This window comes from Nanorana parkeri, unplaced genomic scaffold (genome assembly GCF_000935625.1).
Source record: "Nanorana parkeri isolate BGI_ZX_2015 unplaced genomic scaffold, ASM93562v1 scaffold281, whole genome shotgun sequence".
Classification (NCBI taxonomy): Eukaryota; Metazoa; Chordata; class Amphibia; order Anura; family Dicroglossidae; genus Nanorana; species Nanorana parkeri.
Window position 1 is genome coordinate 1,096,250 of NW_017306549.1, and position 23,088 is coordinate 1,119,337.

The window sequence follows — 23,088 nt, forward strand, 5'->3', positions numbered from 1 at the left end:
CCATTAGAGAAAAAAATGAAAACATTGAAAACCTCCATAAACCTCCCTATGCCCACAGTTGATCCAGAAGAAGGCATAAGGGTGATTCTTTCAAAAAAGCGCAGGCTCTAACCTTTATATAAGGTAACCTGTACTTAGATCATACACATTAAAGTATTAACAGATTCTGTACATGCAGAAAAAAACAATTCATGCAAAGCATTTAGTGCATTCATTTCTGTATCTATAACCATAGTGGAGATGCATGGAATGCATTTTCAAAGATTACAACACAGGTATTTTTTTTATGAGAGCAGATCTTGGTAGGTTGCCAGCCTTCTAATGTAAACAAACAGCAGGTGTTGATAAGCTGTTAAGGTGCCCATACACTGCACGATTCTCGTACGAGAATCGCGGGAAATCCCGCGATCGTACGAGAATCGTGCAGTGAATGGAAGGCGTGCAACCGTTTCTACTGTACAGTCGCACGTCGTCCGTCTAACCAGCAGGCTAGAAAACCCGCCGGGAATTGTGCGATTCTTGGCGAGTGAGTGGCCTGCTGGTTCGACAACTGACGAACGGGCCGGTGTGCGCACACTGCCCGTTTGCCGTCCTCACAAGCCCGCCCCTCATTGCAGTCATCGCAAGCCCGCCCCTCAAGGGGGCGAGCTTTTGATGATCGCAAGTACGATCTGCCTGTCCAAGATGGGCAGATCGTACGTTTTTTTAAGTACTTTACAACCATCGCAAGACTAAGGTCTTGCGATGGTTGTACACTGTATGGCCACCTTTAGGAACCAACTAGAACCAACTCTTTGTTGTGATGAATATGTAAAAAGTTTAATGTTCATAATCTAGGCACAGGGTGCAAATTAAGGTATAAAAAGTGTAATATTGTATGCTCTTGAAAATTTAAATATAAGTACAGGCAACAGCTACACCTTTTTTAAAAAAAAAAATGTTTTCTTAGTGTTCTAGTCAGGGAGTATCCAGGCCTTAGTGTTGAAAATGGTGATTGTGAGACTAATTGCGGCAAAAGTTAAGGTTAACCCTTTTCCCCTTGCTAGCTAATGATTGGACACTCAACGATCCTCAGAAGGCATGTCAAATAATAATTTCAGCCACTGTCGCTTTCCCCTCCAGACCACATCAATTCAAATTTATAAGATAGGTATGCTTCTCAAGCTCATGTATTAATATATTTCATCTTTCCATTCCTCCGCAGTGGGGGATAGGATGAATTTCACTTCTGAACCAAAAGCTTAAGAGTCAGAAATAATGCTCTTGTTATGGCCAAGAATTTATTCCCATCCATACTCAAGGAGTCATAGCATCCTAAAATACCTATTAGTGGTTCAACTACCAAAGACACCCTATAGATGGCATTTAATGTAGACATTACACCTGACCAGTACAGTTTAGGTTTTGGGCATCTCCACTTCTCCACTACAGATGGATCAGGGTGCCCTAGGGCTGATGGCATTCAGCACAGTTTGCATTTGTCCTAAGATTCAGTTTAAATAGGAAGGCTGGAGAGCAACAAACTCTATGAATAATATACAGTTGAGTCCACCTATGTGACAGCAAGAGAGATAGACGTGGAGTGATACTTAAATTTTTTTTCCCAAAGTGTGTCTGATATTTCCCTTATTTCTTCCACCCAACAGTCTCTACTTTAAAGGGGAATTTCTCAAGAAACTGTGTGAACACTAAATCAAACATATTGAGAGACGTATGAGACTGCCATTCCTAATCTCCCTTAGAATCATAGTTGCCTGGATGTCCCTTGCTTCATTACTTTCTAAATTAATGATCAGGAACAAGTGCATGGATTAAAAAGCTAAGTTGAAGTCACAACTCCTTTTCTGCATATTTGCTTCATGTCAGTGACTCACAAAGTATTGAAGCCAGTGGATTAGCCTTACAGCTACGCAGCAATGATTTTAAAAATAGAGCTGTGCCTTTTTATATACTTGGTTTGGGTTTCCTTAAAGATAATGGGTAGAAACCACCCAAACTATTATAGTTACTCATTAAATCGTCATTTTATTTTATTTTTACAATAAAAAAAGCTTAAAATGTTGTAATAGAGATGTTCCTTCATCAGGTCAACCTTGAATCACCTTACAATTTGCACTCATCGGCTGATGAAATAGATCCAGAGTAGACACTTGGTATTTTGTGTGAAGTTAGGTGCATCGTCAAATTTCTCTGCATTGCTGTAGAAGGAGAAGAAGAACTTCTTCTTTTTTTTTTTTAATATGGTGCCTCATATCTTCTACAAAACTTTTTCTGAGCAGGGGTTTGGATCTAATATGAAGCAGCTGTGTTCTCTGAGTTTTCTAGTCATCTATTTTTATCATTGCCCAGTGCCTGTTATTACCTTTTGTAGATTCAACTATGTGCTAAGTACAAAAGGTTGTGTGTTGTGCTCCTGTATCCTTACAATCCAGGGTCTGTGTAGCCATAGAAACACATATTTTCAATTGCAGCTGATCAAAGTGGGGAATTTTGAAAAGCACCAACTCAACATTATTTTGGACTGAAAGGTGGAATAAATGCCCTTCGATGGCATTTCTCATCAGGCCTCTTCTTATTCATTCATTGGATTTGACAACTATTTTTCCCCCTCTCCTGTGCCAAGAGGGTCATTGTATGTGCTTCCCTGTATTATGTGGTAAGTGCTATGTGTCATTTAAGGTAAAAGGATATTTATCAGAATGTCCTGTGTGCCAATATGTTGTGTAAAAGCTAATAAGGATTTATTAGGGCAGGGATAGGTTATTGAGAGTTTGTGTGAAATGGTTCCTGAAATAAATTACGCATGTATCCACATTAGGACTTTAAATAAGGCCTCAAGATTCCCCAAATGATTATGGCCAAAGTGAGTGTTTAGGTATTTCTGAATTATTTGAGTGAACCATGGACTGTAAAAAGGTGGAAAGGTTTAGACATGCAGCACTAGCACAGCACAGTGTACTAAAATGCAGGCCCTTTTTATCACATTAGGTCTCTGTCCCTCCTTATTCTAAAATCATCATACATTGGCAATCAGAAAACATCCTGTGTGAAAAATGTTAGAAAATATACTGATATTACAGCCCGCATTCACCGACAGTTCCTAGTCATATCATGATCATTCTGAAGAGATTCAAATCTTGCATTGTGTTGGATGGTCTAACCTAACCTGCCTGCATGGTTTGTCTAGGTTTAATTTAATTTAGAGATGTTATTTTGAGGTGAAAGGGTAATGTCGGCATGTATAAAACCATACCTTCCTTGGCAGCCCCATGTGCATTTCCTCTGCCATGTTCCATCAGCGTCTACTGGCAGTAGACAGTAGATGCCAGTAATATCTAGTTCTTCCTCTAGCATTCTTTTTTACACACACAAACATTTTATTCTTAAATTGACCAAAAAAAAAACCTGTTGAATGGCCTAGTAAGACTGTTGATGCAAATGTTGAGAAAAATAAAACTAAAAAGAGCTGTTTATACTTGTAACCTTTCAAATATTGTTAAACTATAGAAGTTCTGTATAGCAGTCAGCCAGAATTCCATATAGATGCGATACCCTGCTCAGTGGCCAAAGATTTGCTTTTATTTACAGCTGTAGAAGCTAAATGCTGACCTTCTCCCCTTTCTCCAAGAATGTAGTGCTAGAGTGGCCAGTCACCAAGCCCAAACACTGTTACATGGGGGAAGGGGGGGGTGGTCAATAACTGTGTAAGCTTCAGCATTGACAATCACACTTACATTGAGATGAAACTCTGGTGTTGGGGGAGCTTGAAAAAATTACTTAGGTGGGTGGTTACCTAAAAAGAGAACCTGTCAGTTTGAGCTAAAAGGGCTTTGAAGAGAACCATTCACATTAAGCAAATACATATCTTGTTAGCAGTGTGTGCCTAAGTAAAGAACATGTTTTATTACCATGATTATTCTTTGTAATGTGGATATCCTGGGTGTTTTATAGCCTGTAGCTTCTTTTCACTGATGGGTCTATTGCAAGACTTGTTTAGAACTGTGACTCACACTCCAACTCTTTGTGCATTTTCCTGTGTTGAGAAGTACATTAGTGTGCCCAAATTGGTGCAGGGAGGGAGAACATTGCATATAGGTAAGTAAATAGTGTGTATTAACATCAAAGATGGATATATGGTTTTCTATCCCCAGGAACCTCTTTGTGTTTGTAAATGATTCTCTGCCATGTACAGCATCTCGCAATTTAATTTCAAGTATTTTTAGACTATTGATCTTCAAATCTTAGAAGTTTGTTTTCTGTAGAAATCTCTGCAGGGTACATTATTGCATCAAAAGTTTAAAAGACAAATATCTGCTTTACTTTTAAAGCATAATCCTAGCCTCTAGCTTGCTAGCTATCCATCTTGTGTTACAAAGTTAAAGTGACACTGTTAAATCTTAAAAATTCATCCCGACACTCTCCTTCCTTCTGGAGGGTGGCTACTTTTGTTCACCATGGTCCGTGGGTGTGTTGTAAAGTATCCACCACTCCAAGCTCGCTCCCATGACGGACTACAATCCCAATACAAATTAGTAAACTAAACATGAGATCGTAGTCCATCATGGGAGTGAGCTTGAAACGGGGAACTTTACAACACACACACAGGGCCCATGGAGAACAAAAGTAGCCACCATCCAGAAGGAAGGATGGTGTCGGCACAAATTCAGAGATGATTTGAGGCTCTACAGCTGAGTGATACACAAATAAGATACATTTTTAATGGGGTACTTGAATGCATTTTTAAGATTTTTCCTCCTGAGTGTAGTGTCACTTTAACGTGGATATGAAGTGAATCTATAAAAAATTTTTGTTTAAAGTCCATTTCCACCTTTGTGATTTGCATTGCCTGTGCTAATGAAGAGGTACACTGATGATGTATGCATGTGCACATTTGCATGGCTCACATTGTAGGCTTTCTTTTTTTTTTTTTTAATGAAGGTTTTATGCAAAATCAATCAGACACCAGAGTGTTGGACTGCAATGAGCTGAACCCATCCCTGTCACCCATTGTTACATGATCATTAAGCACTAGCTCTGACTTTACACACAATACAATACAATGACTTGTAAGAGGGCCATTAGGAAAAATGTTCTTTATATAATTCATAATTGTGGAAGCTTTGGAATGGCATAGTTGCCAAGGAGGAGATGGATGGTAACTGGAAGTGTTAAATGTTAGGGGTTGCCTATTCTGGAGCTGTTATTTCTCTAAACTCAAAATGTGTACTGGCTGCAATATCTTGACCTTGAAGTAGTCCTCTAGGCAGTGAAGCATACCCTGGAAAAAGACAAGAATAAGATTTGTCATCACAGACAAAGCCTGCATACTGGATCACACACGTTATTACTACTTAGGGGAAACAATATTTTTTTTTTTTTTTAAATACCTCTGCAAAGGTGGAAATGAGCTTTAAGGTAAAGTAGGTAATGGTTAGAACCTTTTGTCAGGTTTTTAATTTGCTGGGGAGATTTCCCCTCTCTATATCCCCAGCTGTTACTAGAACAGGATATATGGGGAAATCCTACAGTGGGGAAACCAGTTACAGTGGCAGCTAAAAGAGAGGCAAAACTACCTAAAATATCACAGTTGGCAAAAAAAAGAAGACTGGTTTTAACCATTCCGTACTGCATCCAAAGCAAAAAAAAAAGTGTTGGCACAATTTATTATGTTCCTTTTCTCTTTTGTACCATTTAAACATCCGATTGGTGGCCTTATTTGTGTTTGTTAGTCTTTGGTTGTCACTGGTACACTGTGAATTCATAGTTGCAGTGGAATTGATGTTAGCTACATGTTGTTCTGGCATAATGTATTTAGGCTAGATCCACAGCTGGAGATTCAAAATTGCATGCACATTGCTAGATGTCAGACCGTACAACTATATGACTTGTAAGAGGGCCATTAGGAAAAATGTTCTTTACATAATTCATAATTGTGGAAGCTTTGGAATGGCATAGTTGCCAAGGAGGAGATGGATGGTAACTGGAAGTGTTAAATGTTAGGGGTTGCCTATTCTGGAGCTGTTATTTCTCTAAACTCAAAATGTGTACTGGCTGCAATATCTTGACCTTGAAGTAGTCCTCTAGGCAGTGAAGCATACCCTGGAAAAAGACAAGAATAAGATTTGTCATCACAGACAAAGCCTGCATACTGGATCACACACGTTATTACTACTTAGGGGAAACAAATAAATGGAATTTAGGTCCTTCCTTTTAAGCACAAGTCACCATGGAAACATATGTAATCTCTTATATATACTATATACTAGAAAATGTTAAGTATTGCATGATACACATTAAATCTCAACCACTGATCTAAAGTACATAGCCACTTTATATGCTTTGTTGGTTAAAAGTGTTTTATCATTTTTTTTTAGTTAACATATAAGCATTTGCCAAATTTAAGGGGACTTATTAGAAAAAAGAAGAGTTCTCTGTCAATTTCTTTTTTTTTGCATGAAGATGATACTGTACACAATTACTGCAGTGTCTTATGGTAGTATAATGTTTGTTTGAAAACATGATATAACTGTGGGAAACATGTCTTGTCACTTAAACAGTTGCTCACAAAAATGGCAGCAGAGCAAATGTAAGAATAAAGTTATTTCCCTAAGCTTGTTCAACTCACTAGCTTTCTGATTCGAGACCAAAATGATGGTACAGTATAAAAGCACAATTTGCACTATTCTAACTTGTTAGTTAGTCTCCTTTTGGTTCTTTTGTTTACTCTATAAACATCAGATTTCACCGTTTGACATTTATTGTGTTTTGAGCTGAAATGTCGTAGCATTCCGATGGCTGCAAACACTTGCCTTCATGTCTGCCAAGCGCAACAAACTCTGGAATATAATTTGGGGGATATAAACCAGTGACTATGAACTTGGCGTGCCTGTATTGCTGGGGTAAACGCCTGGTATTTTGATAAGAACATACGCGTGTTAATGTGAATAAATCAAAATGTTAGAAAAGATGTTGAAACAGGTCCCATCTACTGGCAAAAGTAAATTTTTATTTTATATATTTATTTTCAATGGCAGTGATTAGTTAAACTGACATTAAACTCAGGAGTTACATTTAAAAAAAATGCATTTCAGTTTCTTAACTATTTACAAAATTATAGCTTGTGTATCACTCGACTGTAGATCATCAAATCATTCGTACTAGCACTGTCCTTACTTCTGGAGTGTGGTTTCTTTTGTTCTCCATGGTCCCTGCGTGTGTTGTAAAATAGCCACCAGTCCAAGTTTGCTCCAGTGATAGACTATACCTTCATTACAAATGAGTTAACTAAATGTGAGCTTGGGAGGGAGCTTGGACCGGTAGCTACTTCACAACACACACAGGGACCATGGGGAACAAATGTAGCAAATCTCCAGAAGGAAGGACAGTGTAAACTTTTCAAACTAGCTACATTTTTGTTAATAATAAGGTACTTGAATGCATTTTTAAGACCTAACTTCTGTGTTTAGTGTCAATTTAAATGGGGGGTGGGGTTTGGCTTACAGGCTGGAGGGGAGCTTTGAGGCTTCAGCTTGTATAGCATTTGCAAACCATTAAAAAAAGCTTGCTGCATGTTTCAAGCAGCTTTGTTTGAAGCCTGTAATGCACCCTTCAGCTCAAGTATAGGGGGGTTAAACAGATCTTAATGGGTGTGCAGAAAGTCATTTTATATAAGCAACTAGCAGGCACTGTGTTTGTTTTTAAAAGGATAAAACATGGAGTGAGCTACATATATTGTGGAGATGTATTAAGTGTTGTTTTTTCCCTGACTGTTTACAATTGCAGCTTTATATGAATGAACAAATGGTGTCTTCTAGCTGAAGCACCCTTATGAAAATAGTAATTCTACTTGCCGCCTTCCAGCTTTCTAGCCCTTGTCATGTTCATGTTGTTGTGTCTACATTTTGTTTTTTAAAACCAAAGCAGTGTTTCCTTAACATAATTAATGTCAGGTTTGGGCGGCCAGGAGTTGAGTCTTATTGCCAGCATGACAGTGGTTCTACAGTAATCCAGCTTCAGTTTCTGGTTAATGAGGTTAGTGCAATCACTTTTAATCTTTCCTCTGACATCACTGGCTTACACATCGCTTCTCTTGTCTTTTTGTTGCTCTCCTCTCCTGTTTCATGTTCTGCAGGTGCATGGTGGTACATTTATACTGTGCATTTACAACCTCATCACCCCTTATGCTTGTATTTTTGTTTACAATTGATATTGATGTGTTTTGCCTAACCATTTATCATTATAGAGGGCTGTACTTTAAACATTACGGGGGAATCAGTTAAAGATTGGACTATGAGTCATAGTAAAAAGTGTACCTTTTAAATGGCATACCTTTTTAATAGATAGGACTGTCTACAGATATGACTAAATCTGTATGATAAGTCGATGCGTTACTCATACCAGCTGTATGGGTTATGAGTGAGGCAAAAAAAACACATGCTGACCACATACAGTGGCATATATAGTCATTGTGTGCCTAATTGGCTATCATGTGTTTTTTTACTATTCCTACCAGTTGTTAATGATGATTGGGGGGTTGGCTTATGTCTTCACCTACAAATTCTGAATATCTGCACATTAGGCCTAAATCTATCTTTGCCAATAATTTGCCCCTTGTCTGGACATCTCAAAGCATTGGTGCATATAAAATATTAATATATCAATTTAGCAGTTGATTTAGAGTTACCCCACCTAACCGCTTTTTATACCAGAGTTCCAAAACCTTTGGCATGAACAAGGGCTCCTATATCTGCATTTGTAGCTTCTGCTTTTAAGGTTTTCAAGTGGCCTTCATTGACTTAAAAAGGGTTGAAAATATGTATGTAGAGTTCAAGTGTGCAGTATATGTAAGAGCACCTGCACATTTTCTATGAGAGGCATTCTGCAATGGTGGGTGGAAGTGATTCCTAATGGAAAAATATTTCCAGTTTTCTGGCAGCTGGATTTTTGCCAGAAGGACTAAAATAAAATACTCCAATATGAGGGTACCCACATATTGCACATGCCATTACTTTTACAATGTTTTAAATTCTGAAAAAGTAGATGTTCTTTAAACCATGTAAAAGGCTCCTGGAACTGTTTAAACTCTTACTATAAATAGAAAGCAGTACCTAGTGGTGCCTGTATGCACTATTAAACATCTTTATAAGTGACCAGGGAGCTCTAACACTATCTATCCTCACATCTAGCACACCATTGTGATGGGTAACCATTTGAGAGTTAGGTGTGGGATATCCCAACAGCAAGTTCTCTCTGCCATGATTCCTGATTGCTCCTGTTTACCAGAGAGTCTACTGTTTCATGTATTTCATCATTTTAAATAGATTCAACAAGGTAAGTGGAACCCTTTTTATAATGACTACAGCAAGTGGGCAGACACTGGAGCTAAGGCACAGAGACCTCAACAACAAAGTGGCACAAATCTACCACAAAATAGATTTTGGTAATCTAACTCAATAAGCAACTGCTTAAGTAGCTTGTTGTACCCCCCTCCCCTCCATCTTCCCTGACAGTCTTCTATTCACCTCTCCCTGATAAGAGATACTGACGCCAGTGCTGCAGAGCCATTTGTCAAAATCCTCAGAGCTGGGCTAGCAGATGCTTGGTTCATGGTGATTCATTTTTGGAGAGTTCGTGCTCTGATATAGCACAAACTCTCTATAGGAATGAATGTGGGCCCAGCTCAGAACAATTTGACAAGCACCTTTTGCAGCATTGTTGGTAACATCTCGCTGGAATGGGCAAAAGTGTAAGACTGCCGAAGGGGGCTGGGGGCAGAGCAAGCTACCATATCAGTGTAAATGTTTAAACTTTAAATAATTTGACATTTGTGAACTGCTCGGATCCTCCTTTTTATTGCATAACATTTTTTAAAATGTGTTTTTTCTTTTTTATAACTTTTATTAAAGGGAGCACTTGTGAGTGCCTTGACGGATGACACCTTACACCTTTGGAATCTACGACAGAAGAGGCCTGCCATACTGCATTCATTGAAATTTAGTAAAGAAAGGTAAGCTGAGAAAGCTGCCTGCCCCCCTCCCACACTCCCCAAAACATATACCAAGTAATAATGACTATTAATGCAAATGGGTTTTGTAATACCCGGTTATGTGCAAAATTATTCATTTATTTTAACAGGTATGTGGTAATGCCTTTAAATTGGATGTTACTGGTTTCTGGAGAAAAGCTGTTACTAGTGACCCAGAACAGCATTAGTCTTAATGAAAACAAATTAATTGTGTTGTTAAAGTGCAAATGTCTGGAAAATAAGGGTCTATGGATTTTTTTATTTTTTTATAACGTAAACCACTGCTTAAAAATGAAAACTTTCCTGTTCTGTAGGGAATAATTTAGTATGGTTAGTTGTAGTTAGTACTAAGGAGTTCCTTAAAAAAAAAAAAAAAATCAATATTTTGCGTTGAAGTCTAGGCACTCCAATGTCTGCAGTGAGAGTCCTAAGGAATATCCTGCCCACTCCTGCCTCTGATGACTACTTTTCTCTCAAGATTCGGAGTTTGTCCCTGAAAACTGCAGTGACAGTTTGTAATGTCACTCATTCTCATTGTCCTTGTGAGGGCCTGCTGGAGAAAATGTTGTACCCGAGGACCTTGTAGTACAAGGATCTCTGTACTTCTACTTCATTAATTCTTTGGGTATGTGCTTCTGTTAAAGTCTCCTTTCCCTCCTGTGCTGCTGCTCTAGGTGGATCTGAGGTTTTTTTTTTTACCTCTAGAGTTCCTCCTCTAGTCAACAGTTCACCCATTAAACTCCCCAATTTTCATGGGGGCAAGTCTGACATGAGGAAGGAAAGCCCTGCTCCTCTAAAAAGACAATTCCCCTCCATAAAGACCTATAGCAGAACAAGAAGGAGAATTTATCAAAACTGGAACACAGAAACTGGAGCAGTTGCTCATAATAACAATCATCTTTGGTTTGTATAGTTGAGCTTTAAAAAAGAAAGGTAGAAAGCTGAAAGGTTGCCATTGGCAAATGTTCCAGATTCTTTCTGCTCCAGTTTTGATAAATTCCCCATAATTTTTGGTAAGTTGGTCCTTGGGAAGTGGCACAGAATCAGCTGCACGGAACTTACATCCCTCACATCGGCTTGATGACACCAGGCTCCAACCCCCGGAAATTCTACCTCTGACCCGCTTTTCACGGCTCACGCCGCAACATCCGCACTATAGGCTTCTCCAGCAAACGCCTGCAGGTCGAAGCTCTGTCGTGCTGCCCGAAAGCCCCAGCGTGAATCCTTCTCCACTGCAGCTGAACACTCCGGCACCCCGGCGCCTCCAACCGCTCTCCAGCTCCCCCACCCAGGACAAGACGTCGCTCTACCGCTTCACAGCACCTGCCATCAGAGGACACCTGTGCCAGCACTCCTGAGGACCACCCCACGGCCCACCGCCCAGGCACAACACGGGCCGCACCGTCATCGCTGAGAGCCGCCCTCCACTATCCCCACGGTGAGTTACAGAAACCCACCCCTTCACCCACCATTGCATACCTCACCCCCTCGCGTTTGTATCCCCATCTGCCTACTGGGTTGAAACGCCACGCCACCCTGAAAAAGAGGGACCACTACCACCACCACTCCACCCCATCCGCTTCACTGCAACCCGACGATTACAAGCGAATACTCACCCAGCCTCAGGGGAGTACAACACTTACGCTTACACCCCACTCTACCACACTTATTGCGCCCGGTAGTGGCGCTTCCGTCTCCAATTTTTGTTTCCCTACAGCACACTTGTTGGACACCCCGGTCCAGACAGAACGGAAGCCGCACACCTAGGCTACCACCCCGTTTCCCCCCCCCTCTCCGTACTTATACCTACCACACCGCAAGCGTTAACTGGTGTACCCACCAAGTACTGCCTCCCTCCTCCGCATTTTCCCCGTACCTCTGACAAAATGTATTTTGTATGGGACAAAAAAAATCTACGTATATACTGTGCCAATATACTACTGTATATCATACATTGAATCTACCATTTGAAAAAAAAATCTGCAATTTTTAATTGGATTATCCCATAATGTGGATTAAGTGTTTTATCCACTGTATTGGCCCCCCTTACCAAACTTGTACTCCAAAATGATAAAGAAGTGTTGATATTGAATTCCCAGTATGATGATCACAGAAGCTGTCATTTCAGTTGAGCTGATTTTTTTTTCTTTTTCTTTTTTCTTTCTTTCTATGCCAGATATTTCATATGACCACTTAAAGTGGACCTTTTACCCCCTTTTCACAAAACAAAAAAACTATCAGCATGCAGCCCTGCATGCTGATTTAAAATCATATTACATTCATTAGTTAAACAAACACATTTTTCATTTACTTAGTTTATCTACTTCCTGGTTCATTTTGGCACAAATAATGTAATGTGCCCAAGCATTGCATCCTGGGAAGATTTCATTAGCAGAGCATTGCTGGGAAATCTCATCTGTTATCTCATGAGAGCTCAGGGAAAGGCATTTTCCTCCACTGAGATGATGTACATGGTCACATGTCCTAGTCATATGTGCCAGAGTTCCGGGAAGTAAAGGGAGATCTAGTAACCTGCCCTTAGTTAAAATGGCCACTGTCAGAAGACTGGGAAAGAAAAATAACGTAGGCAAAGAATACAAAAGCTGCAATTATCTAGAAGTATGTGTTTTGTAGATTGTCATTATTAAACATTTCTAAACGTGTGTTGTTATTTTAAAGATATAGGTAAAGTTCCTCTTTAAAGTCATAATAAACTCAGGTGTTAAATCTTAAAACTGTATTCAAGTATCTTAATAAAATACTCAAAAATGTAGCTTATTTGTGTATCACTCGGCTGTAGATTCTCAAACCATCTCTGAATTGGTGCTGACACTGTCCTTCCTTCTATATGTAAATATTACATCTGAAATCATAGGTCATGGTAAAAACAATATGGAATAATCTGGAATAAGCATCCATCTTTTTATTAATTTACTCCCCACCGGGGGGAGTGATGAAGTGACAGCAGTATAAGCCAGTGAAGCTCTGCTGCACTCCTGAGTATCATCAGTGCAACATGTTCTCAGGTACTCTGTGCTTGTTTACAGGAGGAAAGGGCAGAGTAAGGATTACTTAATCAGTGTACTGCTACAGCTACATTGTCCAATCAGTAGGTGTATTAGATTAGTGAAGTTTTTCAGGAGTTGATGAATACCATCAGTGGCTGAACATAATTAGAAATATTTTGTCAAGGTCACATGTTTATATTCCAACTGTGTATTTATGTGATTTTTCTAGTCAAATAAGGCATACAAAAAAACACGAATGCAGCTTTGTAATCATAAATACATAATTACACTGCTTACATTAAAAAAAAAAAAAATACAATGAAAGTACTTGAATTCTACCTGGTATCAACCTCCCTCTTAAACACCCTGTACAGCAGGGCTGAAGTGTGAGAGGAAGAAGCAGTACAAGGAGCCAATCAGTTCATGTGTTGACAAAAATTTTGCGGATAGGAAGAAAAAGCAGAATAGCAGATAGATTAGCTCATCGCTGTGCTGCATCTCCTCCCACTATACAGTCTTAAGGTGCCCATACACCTTACACCCCATTCACACCTAGGCGTATTGTAATATGCGCGTCTGTCGCGCGGTTTTTTTATGTCGCGCGCTTCCAAAGGCTACTTGGCTGTATCCCAATGGAAAACGCCCTACAAAACGGCCCAAAGTAGTCACGGGACCTTTTCAGGCGTGGGCCGTTTTGTAGGGCGTTAGGGACGGGCGGAAATACGGCGAGGTGGGAACGAGGGCATTGACTACAATGCAATTTATATTTTTGACCGTTTTGTAGAGCGTTCGTTGAGCGTAGAACGTCCTACAAAACGGTCAGGTGTGAACGCAGCCTTACAACCATCGCAAGACTTTTGTATTGCGATGGCTGTAAGCTAATTAAAAGCTTGTACGATCTGCCCATCTTGGACAGGCAGATCGTACTTGCGATCATCGCAAACCCGCCCCCCCGGAGGGGTGGGCTTGCGATTACTGCAATGAGGGGCGGGCTTCCGATGACTGCAAACGGGCAGTGTGCCACTAACCCGCCAAGAATTGTACGATCGAACGGTCTCACGCCTTCCATACACTTTGCGATTATCGTACGATTGCGGGATTTCCCGCGATTCTCGTATGATAATCGTACAGTGTATGGGCACCTTTAGGCTTGGGCGGATCCCAGCCATCCTGGGCTCAGAGCAAGTGGGTTTACCATTAGGGTGAGTGCATCCAGGAAGGGGGTCTAAACACCTGGTCTTAAAGTGGTTAAGGGTGTCTGGAATGTTTTTGTTAATATTTTAAATTCTTCCTTATTTTTATAACCGAAAATCATCCTTTGGTCTTGATAGATAAGTAGTGATTTTAGACCCTTGGGCCATATCACATTTATTTCTCTGATTTTAATAATTTCCACAATTTTAACACTTCTAATGTTCTGTTTATATAACATGCTCAGTAAAACGACATTTTATGCCTATTTCAAACTAGCTCTCGAGGTTGAAACCTACATGAAATCATAGAACAGTTAGAAAATTGCACTCAAACTGCTCTGACATTTGGCCTGTTTATACTTCTGCTTTGCATTTTAATTTGTGCTTTAAAGGAGAACTATGAGATGAGTGATTTCCACTCACCTCATAGTTCTAGCCGACCTGTGACAATGAGACTGTCACAGGTCGGCTCAGTAGATCGGGAGGTGAGCGAACACATACCAGGTTAGCTCACCTCTCGAGAGCCGTGATAGGGGGAGGGGCTGGATTCCCCTCTCCCCGCTGTAGCTCGCGGTATACTGAGCTTAGGGTAACGGGAGGACGCTAGTTTGTGTCCTCCCGTTACCCTAAGGAGAACTATGGGGAAAAGCCCTGACCCCATAGTTCTCCTTTTTTAAAGGTTCTCCTTTGTCGAGATCGAGATGTCGAGATCCGCCCAGCTTTGTGAGTGACAGCTGGCTCTGCCTCTCTAGAGGCAGAGCCAGCTTTACCCGCCCTTCCCCCGTCCGTTCCGCCAGTCAGCGCTGGTGGATCGGAGCGGGGAGGTGGGAATCCAGCCCCTCCCCTGGCACGGCAGAGAGCCGTGACAGGATCGAGAAGTGAGCGAACGCCGGTATCTGTTCGCTCACCTCCAGATCTACTGAGCCGACCTGTGACAGTCTCATTGTCACAGGTCGTCTAGAACTATGAGGCGAGTGGAAATCACTCACCTCATAGTTCTCCTTTAAGCACATTTTTTATGCATTATATTGCTTATTAATGCAACTCAGTGCATTTTGCTTGCATGTACCTTCTTGCTTTAGATTAGCATGGGAGAGTGGAGGACATTTTTTGTTTTTTTTTGTAGCATGGCTTTTCATAATGCATATACTATATATGCTATATATTATACTATGCATATAAATATAAATCTACCGTTTATACCTTTTTATAATTATTACTGTTTGCATTACTAATTTAATAACTGAGCTGGCTTTTTGTTGGTAAATAGTTACAGCTGACCTCCAGGCAAAGTGCTAAAGACAGAGGAAATAAATACATGGAAGCTTAGTTACTTACCAAATAATTTGTATTTCTGTCCACCCAGTCCTGAGCTATTTTTGTGTCTACCTCTAATTATGTAAATGCAATCAACAACCGGTTTGCGATTTAACAAATTATGTGGATTGGAGCAACATTCACCATATTTATTCCCAGCTAATTTTTGTACAAATAATTCTGAATTGAGAAAGCTGGTCGGATGACCAGTTTTACGTCTTCAAGAAAAATACAGCAAGCCCAGTTGCCTTTTGACTTAATTTTTACAGATAGGAAAGAGCATATCACAGGACAATCACATAGCACTACACTGCTGGGTCTCTTCCATGCTCCCAGTGTTTGATTGGAAGCAATGGATCAGCAGACTGATAAGGTCATCTCTTTGGTCTCTTCTCCATTCACAGGTGAATGGAGGACACCTGATTGCCACTCTTTTTCTTTTCCTCTCTCTCCTAGTCTAAGTGCTGCTGTATAAGCGATTACATGAGGTTGAAATCTAGTCAGATTCAGGTATATATTCCATTTAACCCTTTCAGTACCAGAGCTGTTTTTGCATATCTGTTGCTGCATGCATATTAAAATGCACAGTTTAGTCTGGAAGATGACTTAAAACCCCAGAATTCTATATTTTCTGAAAACAGAAACCCTAGAGAATAAAATGGAGGCAGTTGCAGCTTTTATGTCACATGACATTAGTGCAACAGTTTATTTAACTCACATTTTCAGTTAAAAATGCATTCAAGTTGATTTTAGTGCAAATAAAGACAATACCAAATTTTTGGTAAAATGTAAAAGATGAGGATAAATAAAAACCAAATTAGATGCTAAACGTGTCCTGCATTCTGTTCTCTCTTCTCCTCCTTGGCCGATCTGTAGCTGAAGAGGAAAATAATCTGCTCGGCTGTCTTCTGCAGCTTCCACCTCAGCTGCCATAGGCTGGGAGAAAGACTGCAGAGACACAATTGGCCCGGCCAGAAAGTTGTGCAGCGCGGGAAAATAAAGTTTAATCTCGGTACATGGACGATCTCTGTACCACCCCTCCCATCACCGGGAGAAAGAAGAGGGCACCTGAATACCATCAGCTAAGTGCACTGCAAGTCCCTTTTCTTTCTTCCTTACACTGCTGACTTCTGCACTGTGCGTTACATTACTAACCTCTGTACTGCAGACCTCTATACCATGTGTTACATTACTGACCTCTGTACTGTTGACCTCTGTACTGTTATTACTGACCTCTGTACTGTGCGTCATACTGTTGACCTCTGTACTGTGCGTTACATTACTGACTTCTGTACTGTGCATTACATTACTCCTGTACTGTGCTTCACACTGCTGACCTCTGCACTCTGTGTTGTTACTGATTTCTGTACTCTGCGTCACACAGCTGGCCTCTGTATTCGGCATTACACCACTGACTTCTGTACTGTGCATTGTTACTGATCTCACATTGCTGACCTGGCGGAGTTAAGGCCAGGACAGGATAGGGGGCAGGTGGGGCAACTGGTGGCGAGTAACTTTTTAAGGCCTGGCTAGTAGCTCAGAACTTGGAATTTGGAGCCCTGCTATAGACTGTTAATTGTCCACAACTATTCTCTATTGAGAAGATCTATTTGAAACAATGTTTTTTTGCTGATTCTGATGATATTGTTACTATTGTGAGACTAACCTCATTTGTGGTCCTAGGGTATTACTATTTATACTGGCTAGAAAATGTTGGAATTTTTAAATTTTTATGGCTGCATAAAGAATTTCTTGTATACAAGCCAAACTTGTTTTATCCACTGCTTGTTAAATATAGAAGTGATGTCCCAAATATGTTAATCTAGATTATATCATGCTGAAGGTTAATGATTATTTAGTGCATTCTCTCACAAGTGGGTCTCGCACATGCTGCAAAGCTTTGATGTTGTGTATCATAGTAAATGAGTGTATTCGGTGGGTTTAATACACCTTTGACCTCTATTTCCAGATCTGACAGGTACATCAATATCTTCACATACACTTTATACAATGAGATGTCAACTGAACAGTGGATTTTTTCAGTTATTAAACATAGGAAGTGTAGTCCTAAGAAGACATCTGTTTGTTTTTCTTCCTACAATGTAGATACATGGAAATCGTGCTATTCCTGGAAGCACAAACCACTTTGATCATTTTGAAGCAGGATATGTGTGTTCAATGAGCAATTGCAGGTTTGTAGTGGTACTGTATGATCGCTGAAATGCGAAATGATCGCCCAAACATGTGAGGCAATATTGTTTTTTAGTTTTCTTTATAAACATACATATGTAATTGTGTGCACTTGTGCAAAAAAAAATGTAATTCAATCTATACAATGAACTCTTATAATACCAATTAAAAGGATAATCTATATTAAAGGTGTACTGCAATTAAAATGCAATTAAAATGGAATATAAAGCCATGAAATGTGTACAGGGAATGCAGCTTACCTGCCATTCCAGAGAATAGACCGAAATAAGTATACATATAAAGCCTAGGTCCTACCAGGCGCCCACTTGTAAAACCCAATTTTTGTTTTAAATCAAAACGTTTTTATTGTTTTCCAGTACGAAAAACATTGTAAAACCCATTTTTAAAGCTGAACTACAACGAATAGCTAAATATACAGATGAAATGCATAAATGGGAGCCGGTTTACATGTCAAAGATGTTGTATATATGTTCATTCACTTCTAAGATTTTTATAGCTCTGGCACACAGCACAATCCTTCCCGGCAAAACTTCATTTTAATTTGGTGCAGTTTAGTAACTCTCCCTGCCCCTAGCCTTTGACTGAAGCAACAGACTGATGAGCTCATCTCTGTGCTCTCTTCTCCTGTCAGCATGCCTCTCCCACTCTGAGCTCTGCTGTACAGGGACTGCAAGAGGCTGACACTTTTTTACATTTAGGCATTTACACTGCTTGCATTTAAACAAATGTCATAATATATTTATCAATTCATGGTGCTGATCAGCATTTTAAGGACTTGAAAATTCAGTTGAGAACTGAAATAAGCACACTGGCAAAATTGACAGTTATTGCCAGATCCATGCCTTGAAAGTAGGGATGCACCGATACTTTTCGAGTACCAGTGCCGATACTTGGCTTTTTCATGAGAACTACCAGGGTTGCAGCTGGGACCTGGCTCTGGTGCTCCACAACTGACCGGAAATCATTAGTCGATATTGTTTTAGGAAAAACTTTCACATGACAATAAACAAAAATGTATCCGTACTCGTACTTATAAGTACTTGGGCAAGTAACAGTACTAGTACTCGCAAAACTGGTATCGGTGCATCACTTTATATTTATATAACAAAATCATACATTAAAACAGAGATGTACACATCCCAGGAGCCCTGTTTGCTCCTTACAAATGACAGCTGCCTCCCAACTTTTGAATTTTTCTCTAGTCTTAGAGCTCGAAAAGTATCGGTACATGTACTTGTACCGAGTACTGTACCTGGTAGCGGTGCATCCCTACTTGAAAGTATCTGTGTGGGAGATATATTCAAATTAGTGGGTCTAGCCCTGCTTTAGGCAAGTCTTGCTTATTGACACCTGGCAGTGCCAAGTCTCCCTATGCATGTTTAGTCCTTGTTCGCTAGCGATAGAGGTGTACTTTAATGCTGACCTAATTTTCACCCCAAGGGGCTTCTTTACCCAACACAGTTCCAAGGGCTCTGGTAGTCTGGGGCACACCAGACAAAGTTAGGTCATGGGGCCCACCTGGCCAACCCCTCAACATGACACGACTACAGTCTACATCTAGCAACACTGCTTTTATATCTGATTCCAAGACTTTAACACAAAAGAATTATACTTTGCATTGTATTGACCATGTATTGACTATGGTATTATATGTGACAAAATTGTGCAAATATATTCAGACAAATTATCCATCTTATTCCTTCATCGATGTGCTCAAGATGCATATAACAGTGAAGAAACCGATAACAGGAAAATTACATACACAGTAATTGGTCAAGCAAGTGCTGCTACGTATAATGAGGATGATGACCAATGGTACAGAGCTGAAATAATTTCCTCACCCAGTCCTCAACATGTTGACATTAGTTGAGTAAACTGTAGCAATGTTTATAGGAAGTCAGTGTGCTCTTTAACTGTACCCACAATGTTTTCTGCTTAACTGGAAACCTTTTTAACCCCTTTTTTCAGTAGGGCATTACAGATTTTGCAGAAGTAGTGCTTGAAGGCATGTCTGCACATAAGATAACCATTTATACAGTTGTTTAGGATATGTCTGAACATGAAGTACAGACAGTCCCCGAGGTTACATACATCCGACTTACATATGACTTCTACTTACAAACGGAGGCTATTACTGTGCGGCAAGGGTAGTTCTAATGCTACCGTGCTCCTGCTGATGAGTGCACGCCTTTTTGGGTCCGGTTTGTAGTACTGTATGTATATTACAGGCTGGCTCTTGTTAGACATGCAGATGAGGGGTGCCCGCCTCTTCTTCCGGGTCACTGTGAGGTTTTTACTGCTGTCTGTATCCTCATTAGAAAGATTTAATCTCACTTCCTGTCCTTAAGACAACAGGAAGTGAAAAGAATTCTACAACTAGGAAGGTAAGTTCACTCCTGTAAGAGTGATCATGGGGAAAAAGGTGTCTCTACTGAAGCTTTATCACCTTGTTTCCATGACAACCCAAAAGTTTTAAAATCCAATTTGTCACAGGAACAGAAAGTGAGGTGAAATATTCTGAACAGGGACACACACAGCAAAACAAACATTACAGGAGTTTAACCCTTCACTATGTTATCCAATACTAAAAAAACAAAAACAAATTGGGGCTGGAGTTGCACTTAAAAAATTTACCTGTTCCAACTTGCATACAAATTCAACTTAAGAACAAACCCACAGAACCTATCTTATTCGTAACCCGGGGACTGCCTGTATTAGGTTTGTTATATACCGTGCACACTTTTGTCTCCCTGTGTCACCACCTATAGTTTCCTTTAAACATACCTGTTCAGCCACCTGGTCACGGACAGATGAGCATAATATTGCAGATTGCTTTGGCTAGAAATAGTAGAAGGTTTTGCAGGCACATTTTTTGCTGACCAGGGACTGATTCTTCCTCAATCAATCCTTTTTTGGCTGCATGTAATCTCTTTTGTGAACCAGTTTTAAATTTTTCCTTTTTGGTTCCCCTTTTAATTTTTTCACTTATAGCTAACCTTCTTTTAGAAGACATAAGAGTGTGACCAATTGGTAACACCTAACCTACTATTAGTTAGAATTATCTATGCACAGTGTAGATTTGAAAGTGTAGTAGCAAGTTTTTTTTAAATATTGGTACTTATCTTAGACTAGACCTCAACACTGTTAGATGGTGAAGATATGTTTTTTTTTCCCTCTGTGTTTGTTGGCTTGCCTGTTGATAGCATTTGGGTTTGGGTAATGAAATTACCGATACAACTAGGCTCTAAAAAGTGACCTAATTTTGGTCTTAAAAACGGTATGCTTGCCTCAAATAACTGCTCCATATTGTCAATTCCTGGGGGACATCTTTGGGTTACATTTTGCTTGGCACTAATTAGCTAAAGGATGGCAACAGTCATAGGGCACTGCTGCTGGAGAACATGACGGTGTTACTTCCTGTTTGGTGTATATTGACATGGGAATTGCATCAGGAATAGGGCAGTGCTGCTGGGCTGGGCTGTGCTACATCATGGTTGGTTAGGATTCCCACCAAAGTTTTAAACACTAGCAATATTACAGTACTCGTAAGAAAGCAGCAGCTATCTCATTAGGCAACTGGCATAGTATGTTACATACTTTGCATAGTACAGTATGTTTATCCTTTTGAGCTCACTACAACATTTCAAAAATGTAATTGTAGTCATGAACATTTAACTCTGCAAATGGTAGTTTAATTCCTTTGCAGCCAGCAGGTGGAGCTTTGTGCTCCTTGTCACATGCTTTAACCCCTTCGTGACTGACGACGTACAGTGTACGTCGCCAGCATCGGGAGGCTTTTATTTGTGCCTGTCCATACTTCTGGGCAAATAGCTAAAGCTTTCCATCATTATTACTCCACAATGTATAATACTCTCTATGGTTAGCTCGACTCAGGAATGCAGCTATACATTGCTCACTAAATGATATTCTTGTCCATAAATCATGGGAGGTGATTATAGGGATTAAAGTAAAAGCCTGTCTGTCTGATAGATCTAGCCAAAATCTTACCACATTTATCACGAAATTCATGAAAAGTGCAGAGAGTGGCATTTTGATAACATGCATGGGAGAGGGACAGAAGTCTCAAAAGTTCAGAACGCTTATCAAATAGTTTCTGAAGGGTTAGGTGGTCAGGATTAGATTTATGTGTCCTCTCTAAATCATGAATGTCTAAGAGAGATTTGGCTTTTTAGGGACGTGCACCATGCTTGATTAAGATGCCTCTCAAATGACACTTAAACGTTTGCCATTGAACTGGAGGGTAAGGGGAATCTTGTGTGTGAACATTTTGAAAGGAATGTATATTTTCTTAGAGATCAGAAATTACAATAGGGTCACACAGCAAACTCTCATTCAGCCTCCATGTGGGAAGGCATCTAGAGGTATCAAGAACAAAGAAAGTAAAAAAAAATAATAGGAAAGTGGTCAGACCAAAACTTAGAACCAATATGCGATTTTGCCAACTAAGTAGGGAATGGGAGGAAAGAAATGGTCAATATGGCTGTAGGTGTTGTGTACAGAGGAATAAAACGTATAGTCTTTTGTGGTGGGTGTTAAGTTCTATAAAGGTCAACAAGTTGTAATTTATGTATATCAGATTTAACTGAGTTAATGGCAGAGAAGGAAATATGTGACTTGTTAGATGAGAAATCCAAGGTAGGATTGAAAACAAAATTAAAGTGGCTTCCTACTACCAAAAAAACAGATGTAAAGTTTTTTAATTTATATAAAATAGGCAGGAGGGTCTGTTTCTGGAATGTATTTGGGCGGTATATGTTAGCTAAAGTGAACATCTTTCCATAAATTAAACATTTAAGGAACAGGTATCAACCATTTTTATCTTCCACGATGTCTGTGACGTCCACTGGAAGAGAAGCATGAAAGCCTATGGCCACTCCTCTAGTTTTTCGTTCAGGATTATTGCTAGTGTACAACGTGCGCAAATATCTGGTGGGGACGAGGGGCCGCATTAGATTTAAAGTGGGTTTCTTGGAGGAGAAGTAGCAGAGTCCTTTGTTTTATGAAGGTGGTATAGTATCTGAGTCCTTTTATTAGGGCTGTTAAATCCTTGTACATTCAGGGAACAAAACGTAAGGGAGGCCATTTAATTATAAAGTGGAAAAAGCATGATGATGGTAGATAAGACCTCTTCTTCCCAGGCATACTCCAGAAAAAAAGTGCAGCAAAAATGAAAATGATCAGAGGATAGAAACAGGAAAGTAGTTGCAGAAAATGATAGTACAGTTTAGACAGGTCCAGAAAACAAAGTAAAAAACTAAGCAAAGTAAAAAACTAAAATTAAAATCCCTAGTCACGTGCACTTTGAGCCCCAAAA

The 23,088-nt window shown here is 39.9% G+C and overlaps 1 protein-coding gene across 3 annotated transcripts in view; it reads left to right on the forward strand.

Moving 5' to 3' along the window:
* Window positions 1-23,088, forward strand: part of STXBP5 (syntaxin binding protein 5) — a 321,945-nt gene that overhangs the window by 87,939 nt on the left and 210,918 nt on the right. For all 3 annotated transcript variants that reach the window (XM_018557367.1, XM_018557369.1, XM_018557370.1), the window contains exons 3-4: window positions 7,950-8,031; window positions 9,906-10,006. In XM_018557367.1, the coding sequence (XP_018412869.1) occupies window positions 7,950-8,031; window positions 9,906-10,006 (183 nt within the window). The remainder of the gene's footprint in view (window positions 1-7,949; window positions 8,032-9,905; window positions 10,007-23,088) is intronic.